General features: G+C 36.3%; 1 protein-coding gene across 1 annotated transcript; it reads left to right on the plus strand.

The window, feature by feature from the left end:
* Nucleotides 1-10,871: 10,871 nt before the first annotated feature.
* LOC114691253 (olfactory receptor 150-like) lies at nt 10,872-11,816 on the plus strand. Its single transcript, XM_028866514.1, has one exon. It carries the CDS (start codon nt 10,872-10,874, stop codon nt 11,814-11,816), a length of 945 nt encoding a protein of 314 aa, XP_028722347.1.
* The last annotated feature ends 2,853 nt before the right edge of the window (nt 11,817-14,669 follow it).

The following is a 14,669-nucleotide window of genomic DNA, read 5'->3' on the forward strand; positions in this document are numbered from 1 at the left end:
AAAATCTAGTGAAATATTTAAAAATTCAGTAATGAAAATAAATACTGAAGACATATATTTTATGACATTTTACCAATTTAGAAGGTCTATGAAACAGTTTCATTGAATCCTCAGATAAAACTTTCAATTAAAACAATTTTGTGACTCTGCCATATTATATAAGTACATGTGGTAGATATCAATAAAGGTCCAAAAGTCCAAATCATTCATATATATACATATATATATATATATATATATATATATATATATTTATGTATCTGTATCTATCTATCTATCTATCTATCTATCATCTATATATATGTTTTTCAGTTTTTTACTTTGACAGAAATAACCTTAGGTAACAACTTTTGCAAATATCTTTAAAGTTTCAGAAAACACGGTACTTAACTCTTGACAATATCTCTTACATACTTTTATTATATTCTTATTTTATCAAAATTCCAGTTCTACCACTGGATTACAATGCAGAATTAAGACTCACAGAGGAAAATGGAAAGTTTGGTTGTTGGTTTCCCTAGAGTTAAAAGCTGAGGGATGAGATTCCGGTGGGAAGTCTTTATCAATATTCATTCTAATCCGATTTTGTAATCTCTACACAGTATATAAATTCTTCATAGCAACCAGTTTTATGAGAGAGACATTTGTCTTTGGGAGCCAGCTTTATTATCAGTGGAGATTAGTGACATGAAGGACAAATTTTGGCTTTCCCTCCTCCCATTCCCAATGCCTTTTCTTCCTTTTCTTTTTCTTTTCTTTTTTAATACAGAGTAAAGGAAAAGAGAAGGAGGGTTATGTTTGGATAGAAGTTCTTATTCTTAAAATCTCACACTCCTCTGCTTGTTCTATATCCCATTTCAACAGAGGTGTGTGACTAATTATTGGTCTAGAGCCACTTTCATTCTATGTTCTATATGTATGGATGACCACAGTGTTCCCATTCATTCCATTCTTTACTTCAGTAGAGTATCAAGAAAAATGCTTCTATGTTTACACATTTTAAGGCAAGGATGTGATGCTTTATAGTCATTTTGAAGCTATTGATTTAGCTTGTTGAATATTTTTATTCACATATTCAAGACATTGTGCAATTTTTGCATATGAAGTTTAGAAAAGTACTACATAATTTATAATGATAAATAACTAAGATATAGCTAAATGCAAATAAAACAAACACATCAATGGCCATAATATTTATAATCCTGTTAAAATAGGATACAGTGATAAAGTTTAAAAGGAGATTTTAAATTATGACTGTGATTTTATTTAATGTAATTTTATTTAAATGTCTGTCATACCAAAGGAATGGAATTGAAGACCCTGATATTAATCCCCACACATATTAACACCTAATTTTTGACAAAGAAGCCAAAAGTGTACAATGGAAAAAAGAAAGCATCTTCAACAAATGGTACTGGCATAACTGGATGTCAACATGCAAAAGACTGCTCAACATCAGGGAAATGCAAATCAAAATGACTCTGAGATAGCATCTTATACTTGTCAGAATGGCGAAGACCAAAAACACTGAAGACAGCTTATATTGAAGCAGATGTGGAGCAAGGCGAACACTCCTCCACTGCTGGTGGGAGTGCAAATTTATACTGCCACTCTAGAAATTAGTATGGCAGTTTCTCAGAAAACTGGGAATCAATCTTCCTCAAGACCTAGCTATACCACTCTTGGGCATATACCCAAGGGATGCTCAATCATACCACAAAGACACATGATTAACTATGTTCATAGTAGTATTATTTGTAATAGCCAGAATCTGAAACAATCTAGATGCCCCTCAACTGAAGAATGAATAAAGAAAATATGGTACATAGACACAACAGAGTATCACTCAGCAGTGAAAAGCAATGACATCATTAAATTTGTAGGCAAATGGAGGGAACTAGAAAATATCATCCTGAGTGAGGTAACCCAGACTCAGAAGGACAAATATGTTATGTATTCACTCATAAGTGGATACTAGATATAAAGCAAAGGATAACCAGACTTTAACCCACAGTTCTAGGGAAGCTAGCTAGTAAGGAGTACCCTAGGAAGGATGCATGGATTGCACAGTGATGGAAAAATGGAAAAGATCTACATGAGCAAACTGGGGGTGAGGGGGTAGTGGAGGTCAAGGGACAGGGGATGAGAGCTTAGGGGAGCAGGAAGTTCAAGCTGGAATGGGAACAGAGTGGGAGAGCAAGGAAAGAGCTACTATGATAAATGATGATCCCATGGGAATAGGGAGAAACAGAGTGCTAGGGAAGTTCCCAGAAATCCACAAGGATGACTCCACCATAAACTACTGGTAATAGTCAAGATGGTGCCTGAGCTGGCATATTCTGGTGATCGGATGGCTGAATACCCTAACTGTCATCATAGAACCCTCATGCAGGATGGAAGCAGATGCAGAGATCCATGGCTAGGTCCCAGGTGGAGCTCCAGGAGTCCAGTCAATGAGAGAGAGGAGGGATTCTCTGATCAAGGAATACCGAGACCATGACTAGAAATAGTACAGAGACAACTAGCCAAACTAGTGGAAACACATGAACTATGGACCGATAGTGGAGGAGCCCCCATGGCACTAGACTAGGCCCTCAGGATAAGAGAGACAGTTGTTTAGCTTGAACTGTTTAGAGGGTCCACAGGCAGTGGGATGATCGGGACCTGTCCCAAATTCATGAGCCGGGCTTTTGGAACCTAGTGCCTATGGTGAGACACTTTGCTCAGCCTTGGTGCAGAGAGGAGGGGCGTGGACCTGTCTCAAATGAAGTACCAGGCTCTGCTGACTCGCCATGGGAAACCTTTCCTTGAAGGAGGTGGGAATGGGGGATGGGTTTGAGGGGTAACGCTGGGGGGTGGGAGAAGGGAAGATAGGGGAATCTGTGGTTGGTGTGTAAATATCTATCAAATAAGAAGAGTGCATTCAGACCTCTTTCCTCTTTTCTTTGTCCTTCAGAATATTCTTTTTTGTGTTGTTTTTAATTAAAAAAAATTATTCATTTTACATATCAACCACAGATCCTCCATCATCTCTCTTCCCACTGCACTCCAGCCTCCCCCCCTGACTGAATAGAAATGAATAGAAAATCTCAATAAAAAATTTATTTAAAAAATAAATGTCTGTTACATAATAAATACTTGGGACAAAGAAGAAAATGTTTTCTTTTAATTTAAGAGAAATTGTTTCTTTAATACAGATTGTAATGTGCTCACACCATTTCTCCTTTTGCTTTCCTCCCCTGAAGATCCCATATATCTCTCCTTGCTCTTTTCTATTGTTTTCATTAATTGTTCTTACCTGCATATATGTATATGTTCTTTACTTTATAATTCCCTAAATAGACCTCATTGATTGCTACACATTCAGAATTATGGACCAGCATCACAGTAGTTGTGTTCCACCAGAAACTTCCTAAACACCATGTATATCCATGTGTGATCTTTGCCTAGCATTCTGAAGGGAATCTAATCTTCATTTATCTTCCTATACTGATGACCTATAGAAAATTGTGTGCTTAACACATTTCAATCTCTTTCGACATTAGTTCATATTAATACCTGATGAAAAATTCTTTGAATAATTACCTTCATTACATCTGACAATATCGTATCTTCTTTTTTTAATTATTTTTGAGATTGAAATTTCATTACAAGATTTCTCCATCCTCTTTTCTTTCTCCAATTCCTCATAGATATCCCTTCACATTCTCTTTAAAATTCATGACATTTTTTTCATTAATTGTTATTGTATGTATATATGCATTTATTTATACACATAGTTGCTAAATATCATACCAATATTTATATGGCATATTTCAAGTTATTGATAGAACACTCTTTTTGAGACAGAACTATGAGCTAAATCCTTAAAGCTTTACACTCTAAGAAAAGTATTGAGATATTCACTGAGTTCATATCACTCACTATGATACAGTTATCAATACTCACTCATAACATAAAAATACCACATGCAATAAACTATTAAAATAAGATTACTCCAGCAATCCTCTTCTTTTATATCATTAGTCTAGAAAATATTGAATGGTACAAAATATTCTATATGTATATTATGAAAGCTAAAGTATTTCACTGTTTTCCTAAAAACTCAATTTCACTACAAAGAAATCATACTAATTGAGAAAGCATTCTAAATTGCCTACTTTTCTCTGCAAATTAAGAATTTTCATTTTAAAGAATATCATTTTCCAATCATCTGTTATTTTCCTAGATCTTTTTAGACATGCTCATTTATCTTCACCAATGATTAAATACACTTATGTACTTTGATTTAGTTTTCTTAATATTTTATGTAGTTAGCATTCTTTATTATTTTTATTGACAAAAAATCTCACAGTATTTATCTGAATTGACTTAAATAAGAATTTAAAACATGCAAATTTATACCTATTCTTCCTAAGTATGTAGAATTATATTAAGTAACACAGAATGAGCTATAAAATAGTTCCTACCCAGAAGAACTTAAGAATTCTGAGGGAGCCGGGCGGTGGTGGCGCACGCCTTTAATCCCAGCACTCGGGAGGCAGAGCCAGGTGGATCTCTGTGAGTTCGAGGCCAGCCTGGGCTACCAAGTGAGTTCCAGGAAAAGGCACAAAGCTACACAGAGAAACCCTGTCTCGAAAAAACCAAAAAAAAAAAAAAAGAATTCTGAGGGAATGAGGGATGGGTCACGGGGAAGGCTGGATTGCAGTGGGAAGAGAGATGATGGGGGATCTGTGGTTGGTATGTAAAATGAATAAAAAATTTCTTAAATTAAAACAACACAAAAAGAATATTCCGAAGGACAAAGAAAACAGGAAAGAGGTCTGAATGCACTGTTCATATTTGATAGATATTTAGCTTTCTGATAACCCAACAAAAAAATCTGAGAAAACTGAACTAACATGATGAGATACACAATTTTCCTATTCGTTATCTTAGTGGAAATGCTTTCTTCATGGATATTTTTATATTTTACACTTTTTTTCTTAATCAAACAGAGAATATATTGAATGTCTTTTACTCTTCTTTCACAATTAAGTTCTTGTTGTTCTTGAAGATAGGAAGGAGTGAACACATCTACTCCTCCTGGGATATTACCAGATTTTTTTTTAGTAAAAACCGAGTAACTCTCGATGACATCTGCCTTAACTGGCATCAGAGTTTCCATGTCTCCTCCTAGTTTTTCATTTGCCACTTCTTATACATCATTTAAAATATCTAAATTATTATTTGGTGGAGAGAAAGATGCTTTTATTCATTTCTTGGGTAAATTGTGCAAACAAAAGTTTTTTGCAACTCCCTCATACTATCAGAGCACATCTGGAAGATGTCAATGAGAGCTGTTCTTTACTGTTTTTTTTTCTTTTGGGGAAAGCAATTTTTTAAATTGCTTCAGTATATATCTTTAAAGTTTCAGGGATATTTTAGTGCTTTTTACAATTTGTATTAACTCTATTCTTTAAAAAACTAGCCCTGGACTACATTACACACTGGAGAACCACTGGAGAATATATGTTAATTCTGGTTGTTGATTTCCCCAGAGATGAAGCATCAGAGATGAGACTCTAGAGGGAGATAACTCTCACTTCTCTCTTCCTAAGTAATCTCTTGTTGTCTATGCCTCCATATAAAATGTTTATACCAACCAACCCTGGTAGAATCAGTGACTTTGTGAATCCACTTTAAGGAACAGTGGCTTAACAGGTAATTCTGGTTAATCTGTCCCTTACATGTTCAAAGCCATTTCTCCTTCTAGTGTGAAGGAGAAGAAAATAAGCCAATGTCTTGCTGTCTGGGAAGAAGGAGAGGTATGTCCAGATACAAGTCCTTAGCTTGTGAAAATCTTGGACTCCACTATTTTTTTTTACATTCTATTGTTATTAGACATGCGTGACTATTTGCCTTGCAAGATCTATCGCCATTCCAAGATCCTTGCTTCCCTTTTAAAATGGCATTGATAATACTGTTTACTAATATTTGTTTCAATTTAAAATTATTTTGGGAATTTCATATATGAAAACTCCATATTTGCATCATTTCAAACATTTCTTCTCTCCTTTATAACTTTTCCTGTTTTCTCCCAACAATCCTCAAACTACTAACTTTTTAAATAATTATTGTTACATATATACACATATATAATATACACATAAAACATGAGTAGCCCATTGAGTGTTGCTCATATGTGTATGCTTTTAGGACTGACCAGTTGGGTTTGCATAGCTGTCATGATTTGAGTGAGAATGGTCCCAATAAACTCATACATTTTAATATTTGCATATAGGTTGATAAACTGTTGAGAAAAGATTAGGAGTTGTGACGTTTTTGTAAGAGATGTGGCCTTATTGAAGACCTGTGTCACTAGAGATGGACTTTGAGGTGTAAAAAGTCCATCCCACGACTAGTCTTACTCTCTCTACATCCTGTCTGTAGATCAGGATGTACTTTTCTCCAATAGAGTGACACTGGTTATATCAAGCACTCCAGGATAGACTTCATGTTCAGGAGTAGTTGGCCAACATACAATGGACTCCACAGGGCTTTGGATATTCTGTTTTCCTGTGTGTGTGTGTGTGTGTGTGTGTGTGTGTGTGTGTGTGTGTGTGCTATAATTCGGTTATACTTTGGTGGTTTTATTTGGAGGGGCATGGTTTTATTTCATTTTCTTGTTTTGTGGAAGTTTGTCATTGTATTGGGTTTTTGTTTGTAATTGAGAAACAACTTAAAGTTAGGAGGTTAGGGGCCAGGGATAGGGACTGGAAGGACTTGGGTGAGAGGAAAGATATTGTCATATAATTAAATTAAACATTGTTTATACCGGGTGGTGTTGGTGTACGCCTTTAATCTCAGCACTCAGAAGGCAAAGCAAGGCAGATCTCTGTGAGTTCAAGGCCAGCCTGGTCTAAAGAACAAAATCCAGGATAGGCACAAAAACTACACAGAAAAACCTTGTCTTGAAAAAAAAAACCAAAAAATATTTTAAATAACAAATTACTTAATTTGGGTTTTAATACAGTATATATTTGCAAGGTTAATGAAGCTTTATTGTAGTGATTTTAATTTTTATAAAAAAAATTGTGAAAAATTATTGAATGAAACACAAATGTTACCTTTACAGCAACAGTAATATGTTTAAAAGGGTAAGGATATAAGAGTAAAGCTTAAAGGAAGATTACAACATGTAATGTGGGAATACTCAATGTATGTTTCTATACTGTCATGTCACATGACATGGTCTAAAAAAAGAGAAAGTTTTATTTTGTTGATAACCTTGCCTGAGTACAAACTAGCATCATTTTTCTGTGGTCTTTCTGGACCTTTCTGAAAAGCATATTTAATACTGTGCTTTGTTTTCCTACCTATGCTCTTATAGTCTATAGAATCATGAAGAGTTGATCATCTTTATTCTTTCTCTCTTGGTCCTGATAGCCACAGGAAACTGTATGCTTAACATTTTTAAATTTGTTTTAATATAGGTACATATTAATATCCTAACAATATTTACTCAAATAATTATCAGCACATAACTATTCATTACTATTTCTAATAAATTACATACCATTTTTTTTATTTTCTAGCATCCAAACTATTGATATAATGCTGTTTCAAGACAGAATTGACATGAACATTTACAAAGTATAAACCTATGAAATCATATATGTTACAAATATGTGGTTCTTTGCATTTCAGTTTAGTGGTAGGAAAAACAATTTTTCATCATTAATATTTTTGGTATTTTGCTTATGATTTATTCATACTTAAAATGCATCTGACAATGGGAGCTTAACATGACCTATACAAAGAAGGTATTCAGGAATTCTTGACCAAGGACAAAAGCATACAAACACTCAGGGGACACAAGCAGAGCTCAACAGAAGGTAGTGGAATTTAGAATGTTTGCTAGAACTGGGATGCAGAAAAGTGAGACAAACCAAATTGGTCAAAGTCCACAGGCATGGTTAGATCTAAAATGACTCAGAAACATATTATTGAGCTTTTGTGATTGAGACTAATATTTCTTGGAGCATCTTTGCTAAGGACAAGAATCATAGTAAAACAAGTCAATGAACACAGGCTCAAAGTATAGAAGGTCATGTGTCTTAGTGTATTCTTTTTAGTGTAATTTAGTAACAGAATACTACAGGAAGGTAATGTGTAGTGATCAGAATTGTATTTATCTTGTCATAAGTTTCTGAAGGCTGAGAAGCTGAAGACCAAAAGCTCACTCAAGGGAAGTTCCTTCTGTGGAATGGTGATACAGTAAAGGCTGAAGGAACAAGAAAGTTCAAATGAAAGATATAAAGAAAACACCAAACTCAGCCCCATGTTAGGATCCCACACCTGTGGTAAATAACCAGTTCTCATGACAGCTTTGATTAGTTTGCCACATAACCCATTCTCACTATAATTGTTCATTCAGTAGGCAGTCTTTGGTGTTAAGTTTCCAACTATCCTAATTTGGAAGACACAGTGTGTCACAGTATATGGCTCTCAACATTTATAGTATAGGTGTACTATTGCAAAGAGAAGCATTAAAATAGGAATGAGATCTTCTTGCAATAAAAGTAGTTGGGAAAATAAGAAAATCGTGGTACCATATAAGCAACTGCTTTAATTAATCACAGTAGAGCAATATCAACCTGTAGTCATTATGAAGCTTCTCCCTATGATTTAGAATTGACTCCGAATGGGGACAGCTGTCCTTTGTGGAGTATGGTCGACCACAACTGCTAGGTCAAAGAAAAACAAAGGTCAAACAAAGAATTATAAGATATCTCACCTGAGTCTGTTGGTGAGTATCTTACACCATCTTCAACTCTCATGTGATTTCTGTTTTCTAACATTACCCTGACATATTGTTAACTGCATTTAACAGTTTTCTTCAACCAATGCTTTATTTTTCTATATGCTTGATTAAAGTTACATACTAGTAGATGTTTTATTTTCTTGACTTATAATCTATTGAGTTTTTAGTTCATTTTGGGGGTTTGATTTCCCTAGCCAAGTATCTAAAGTTGTGGTAGATATTGTGAACTGAAAGAAAATTCCATTGTTTATAGTTTTTAGTATAAATTTTTCAATTACTTCACCATTAACTGCAGTTATGTCTATGAATCTCTTGTGGATAAGGTGTTTATATTACCATAACCAAAGCTTTTCATAAAAGAAAAATGCTATAAATATAAAATGAGAAATTTTTTTTTCCTTCTATTTTATTTTACAATACCACTCAGTTCTACATATCAGCCACGGATTCCCTTGTTCTCCCCCTTTCTGTCCCCCTCCCCTTCCCCCCAGCCAACCCCCCTTTCTTACCTCCTCTAGGGCAAAACCTCCCCTGAGGACTGAGATCAACCTGGTAGATTCAGTCCAGGCAGGTACAGTCCCCTCCTCCCAGACTGAGCCAAGTGTCCCTGCATAAGCCCCAGGTTTCAAACAGCCAACTCATGCAATGAGCACAGGACCTGGTACCACTGCCTAGATGCCTCCCGAACAGATCAAGCCAATCAACTGTATCACGTATTCAGAGGGCCTGATCCAGTTGGGGGCCCCTCAGCCTTTGGTTCATAGTTCATGTGTTCCCATTCGTTTGGCTATTTGTCCCTGTGCTTTATCCAACCTTGGTTTCAACAATTCTCACACATATAAACCCTCCTTTTTCTCGCTAATTAGACTCCCAGCGTTCCACCAGGGGCCTAGCTGTGGATCTCTGTATTCAGATTCCTCAGTCCTTGGATGGGGTTTCTGGCACAACTATTAGGGTGTTTGGCCATCCTATCACCAGAGTAGGTCAGTTTCGGCTGTCTCTCGACCATTGCCAGCAGTCTATTGTGGGGGTATCTTTGTGGATTTCTGTGGGCCTCTTTAGCACTTTGTTTCTTCCTTTTCTCATGTGGTCTTCATTGACCATGGTCTCCTATTCCTTGTTCTCCTTCTCTGTTCTTGATCCAGCTGGGATCTCCCGCTCCCACAGTCTCTCTTTTGCCCTTCATTACTCCCACTCATGTCCAGGTTGTTCATGTAGATATCAGCCATTTCTCCGTCATTAGACGATCCTCGTGTCTTTCTTGGGGTCTCCTCCACTGCTGGTGGGAATGCAAGCTTGTGCAACCACTTTGTAAATCAATATGGCGCTTTCTTAGAAAATTGGGAATCAATCTCCCCCAAGATCCACCTATACCACTCTTGGGCATATACCCAAGAAATGCTCAATCATACCACAAGAGCACTTGCTCAGCTATGTTCATATCAGCATTGTTTGTAATAGCCAAAACCTGGAAACAACCTAGATGCCCTTCAACTGAAGAATGGATAAATAAATTGTGGCACATATACACAATGGAATACTACTCAGCAGAGAAAACGATGACATCATGAGGTTTGCAGGCAAATGGATGGATCTAGAAAAAATCATCCTAAGTGAGGTAAACCAGACTCAGAAAGACAAATATGGTATGTACTTACTCATAGGAGGATACTAGAGGTGGAACAAGGATGACTGGACTGCTACTCACATCACCAGTGAGGCTACTTGGAAAACAGGACCCCAAGAAAGACAGGAGAAATTCTTGAAACACTCAATCAAGTGTCCAAGAATGGTTTGAATGTGGTAGGAAATGAGTACCATTAAAAATAATTCTTATGACCCAACTGACATATATGTAAAGATCTGTATAATTATTTCTTTCCATGTCTCCTTTCTACAGGATTGCAAAATCTCTGATTGCTTAGATAGAAAAGAAGATGGCAGAAGATTTGAAATATCTGAAAATATTTGAATTCTGTTTCAAAATTCATTGAGTGATACGAGAATGGACACTCAAATTTTTCTTCTATATAAAATTTTCTTTACATACAATTTCAAAAAGAGAATGGAAGAAGTAAATAATACTGCTGTGACTGAGTTCATCCTTGCTGGGTTAACTGAGAAACCAGAGCTGCAGTTGCCCCTATTCCTCATCTTCCTAGGAGTCTATTTGTTTACAGTTGTAGGAAACCTGGGCATGATCATCTTGATTCTGTTTAGTTCTCACCTGCACACACCCATGTATTATTTACTCAGCAGTCTGTCCTTTATTGACTGCTGTCAGTCCACTGTCATTACTCCCAAAATGCTGGTGAACTTTGTGACTGAGAAGAATGTCATCCCCTACCCGGAATGCATAGCTCAGTTCTATTTCTTCTGTGCTTTTGCTGTTGCAGAATGTCACATGTTGGCTGCAATGGCATATGACCGCTATGTGGCTATCTCTAACCCTTTACTTTACAATCTAACCATGTCCTATCACGTCTGTTTGTGGATGGTTTCTGGGGTCTATGGTATGGGCTTACTAAGTGCCACAGCTCACATTGTCTTCCTGCTAAGAGTGCTTTTCTGTAAGTCTAATATAATTAACCATTACTTCTGTGATCTTTTTCCATTACTGGAGCTCTCTTGCTCTAGTACTTTTATCAATGAAGTACTAGCACTGTCCTTCAGTGCATTTAACGTTGTTGTACCAGCTGTGACCATCCTTAGCTCTTACATCTTCATCATTGTCAGCATCCTGCACATTCAATCCACTGGGGGAAGATCCAAGGCCTTCAGCACCTGCAGTTCTCACATTTTGGCTGTTGTTGTCTTCTATGGTTCTATAGCTTTCATGTACCTTCAGCCATCATCGGTCAGCTCCCTGGGCCAAGGGAAATTGTCATCTTTGTTTTATACCATTGTTGTGCCTATGTTGAATCCCATGATCTACAGCCTGAGAAATCAAGATGTCAAAGTTGCCTTTAGAAAACTACTAAAAAAGATTTTTCCTCTCAATGAAGAATAATTTTCTTTAGCAATGGAAGATCATGTTTGTAATTTGGGAGATGATATTCTACAAGCAGCAGTTAATAATACTAGATGTGAGATTATTGCTAGTACACAATTATTTGGAAGAAATATACGAAAGGTAAAAGTGGGTTCTCTCCTTCATACCCATGGAAAACTGCTACTCTCTGGTATAACCAGAGTCCATTCAGAGATAGTAATTGTATCACCTCCTAAAAAAAATTTCAAAGCCCTATGTGTGGTTGTTTATATTTATATATATGAACCCAGCTCTGTTTAGGCAAGCTCCACTTACATTAAGTTGGGAATAAATGTATTTAGTCAATATCCTTTGGTTGTCTTAATGTTTTGGCTATCTTAATTAATTGCTAAATGATTCAAAAAGTAGTTCTCTGAGTTGTATAAGTAATTGGAATAAACAATGAGCAATTCTGAGATTTGGAAAAGTATACAGAATGGTATTAGTGTGTAGGTAAGCAGAGGACAGGTTCTCTCATAGTCTTACCCACAAGGTTTTTTCACTGTCTTAAACTAAAGTGCCAATGAGAGACAGGAGCAGATGACTATCATTTTTATGGTTATCTGTGCAACATTCTTTACACTGTTATTTGACTCTTCTCTTCCCTGCATGTCTTGTTCCCAACTCAGCCCGAGTTCAGGTCTCCAGACAGAGAAGTGGCATTGATGCAAAGAAATGAAGTAGTGTCTGACAACCAGATGAGTTTTGCATAAGTGTATACCCTGAATAGCTTGAGCCATCTTTATTTATGCTTGAAAAAGAAGCATGTTTTTCCATATTAACAAACATGTTTTCCCACCCTCCAACTTTAACTTTTGGCAAAAACAAATATGTTAAATATGTTTTTTTTCCAACATTTTCTTCAAACCATCTTTTAAACCAAAAACAATGCCTATAATTTTGTTAGCTTGGCCAACTATGGAGTCACATATATCCTGTCTTTACAAAGCTAAAAGGTGATAAACAATGGCACACATTTTCAAGAACAACAATATCATTCAAAACTTACCAAAGCATATTTACATAAATAGGGGTGATGTGCCATAAGCTACCTGCATACAGTTAGCTTGTACTTCTTCAACTGCCCATTAACTTTTACTGCCTCCATCCTGTCAGCCCTGAATCAGAACAGTTCCCAGGATCTGGGCTTACAGTTGATATTTCCTGAGAATCATCAATTCCCAAAGAATTTTTAGTAGAAATATTTGATAAAAAATTGGTTTTCCAGGAACGATCATATCTGTCCTGTGTGTAACTGACAAAGTTATACTAAAAGCTGCCAAGAGTATCATCAATATTGTGAAAAAAAAAGAGAGCATGCAGGCCTCATGGTTCTAGCAGTATTCTGCACTGTCCTGAAGTTCACTGGTCCTTGTAGAGTGAGACTGTCTCCAGTGGGCTTTGCCTCATGCAGGCCCATTGGACAAGCTTTCATATACTGATCTGAAACTAGGCCATATGGCTCCCAACACCTACAATTCTATATTCATCTTTCTTCCTCATGTAGATTTATGGTGTTTTTCTTGCCTACATCTCTGAGTTTAAGATTCAGAAGTCATATTCTTTCACTGTAGAATCTATTTGTATCATATATTGCCATGGAAAAAGATAAGTTGGAAATTGTTTTCTGACTAATTATAAGTGCCATCCACAAAGTCAGTATCAATTGTGAATGAAAAGAAGGGGTACAGTCAAGGAGAACTCTAACTAGTGAATGTTTTCATTCTCCTTTGCTTGATTAGGTTCTTGCATTATTTAAAAAATGCCAGATTTTACTAAAAAAGTGTTTGCCTTGGTTTTATCCAATTAGATGTTAAGAAAAAGCTTCACAATTTTCTGTGTAAAATATTACGAAGATATAATGTTTTGTAAAATCCCTACCACCTCTTCCTTTTTGATCCATGCTTCCCTTTAAAGAAGCCTTTGCCAATGTTTTGAAAATTTCAGGGTGGAATCTTTGTCTTATCATCCTTTCATGAAGTAAATTGGTGCTGCCTGCAGCAGATGTGTCTTATTGTCATTAAAATCCTTAGGTTAGCAAAACTTTTTTTTTTTTTTTTTGGTTTTTCAAGACAGGGTTTCTCTGTGTAGCTTTGCATCTTTCCTGGAACTCACTTAGTAGCCCAGGCTGACCTTGAACTCACAGAGATCCACCTGGCTCTGCCTCCCGAGTGCTGGGATTAAAAGCCTGCACCACCACTGCCCGGCCAGCAAAACATTTTAAATGCCATGTTCTATAGGTCTTTAAAGTGCTTGAAGACAATTCATCCATCTAAAATACACCCATTTACCCTAGAAAACATACCTAATGTGACCATAATTTGATTATTATAGATTAACTACTAACTTCATTTCTTATTTATACATTGCATTTCTAAATGAACTGCATAAGCACAGCACTCCAAACAAGATTAGAAATATATATGTATATATACAGTGTAACAAAATTAACTTTAAATTTGTATCAATATACCAAAATCCATGTCAATGCAAATATCTGAGATCAATAGCTGTCTTTTAATCCTATATTCTTCTAAATATAGCAAACATTCATGATCCGCCGAATAACCAAAAATCTTCCACACAATCTCTTGGGAGTGTGGTTGTCCTGTTCTCCAAACTGCTTCCTATGGTCTGTGGATGAAGTTTCTTAAGGGTCCCTGAAAAAAATTTGAGATAATAACCAAATCCTGGGAAGACCAGAAGTAACCTTTGTTGATAGATATCACCTGTCATGATTCTAGAGGTCAGAGGTGAGTGACTCTGTTTATACCTATGGAGGCCTGCCCCTAGGACCCATCCTTGTGCCCAAGCCTTTTCCAGGGAACACCT

This window comes from Peromyscus leucopus, chromosome 7 (genome assembly GCF_004664715.2).
Source record: "Peromyscus leucopus breed LL Stock chromosome 7, UCI_PerLeu_2.1, whole genome shotgun sequence".
In the NCBI taxonomy this organism is placed as follows: Eukaryota; Metazoa; Chordata; class Mammalia; order Rodentia; family Cricetidae; genus Peromyscus; species Peromyscus leucopus.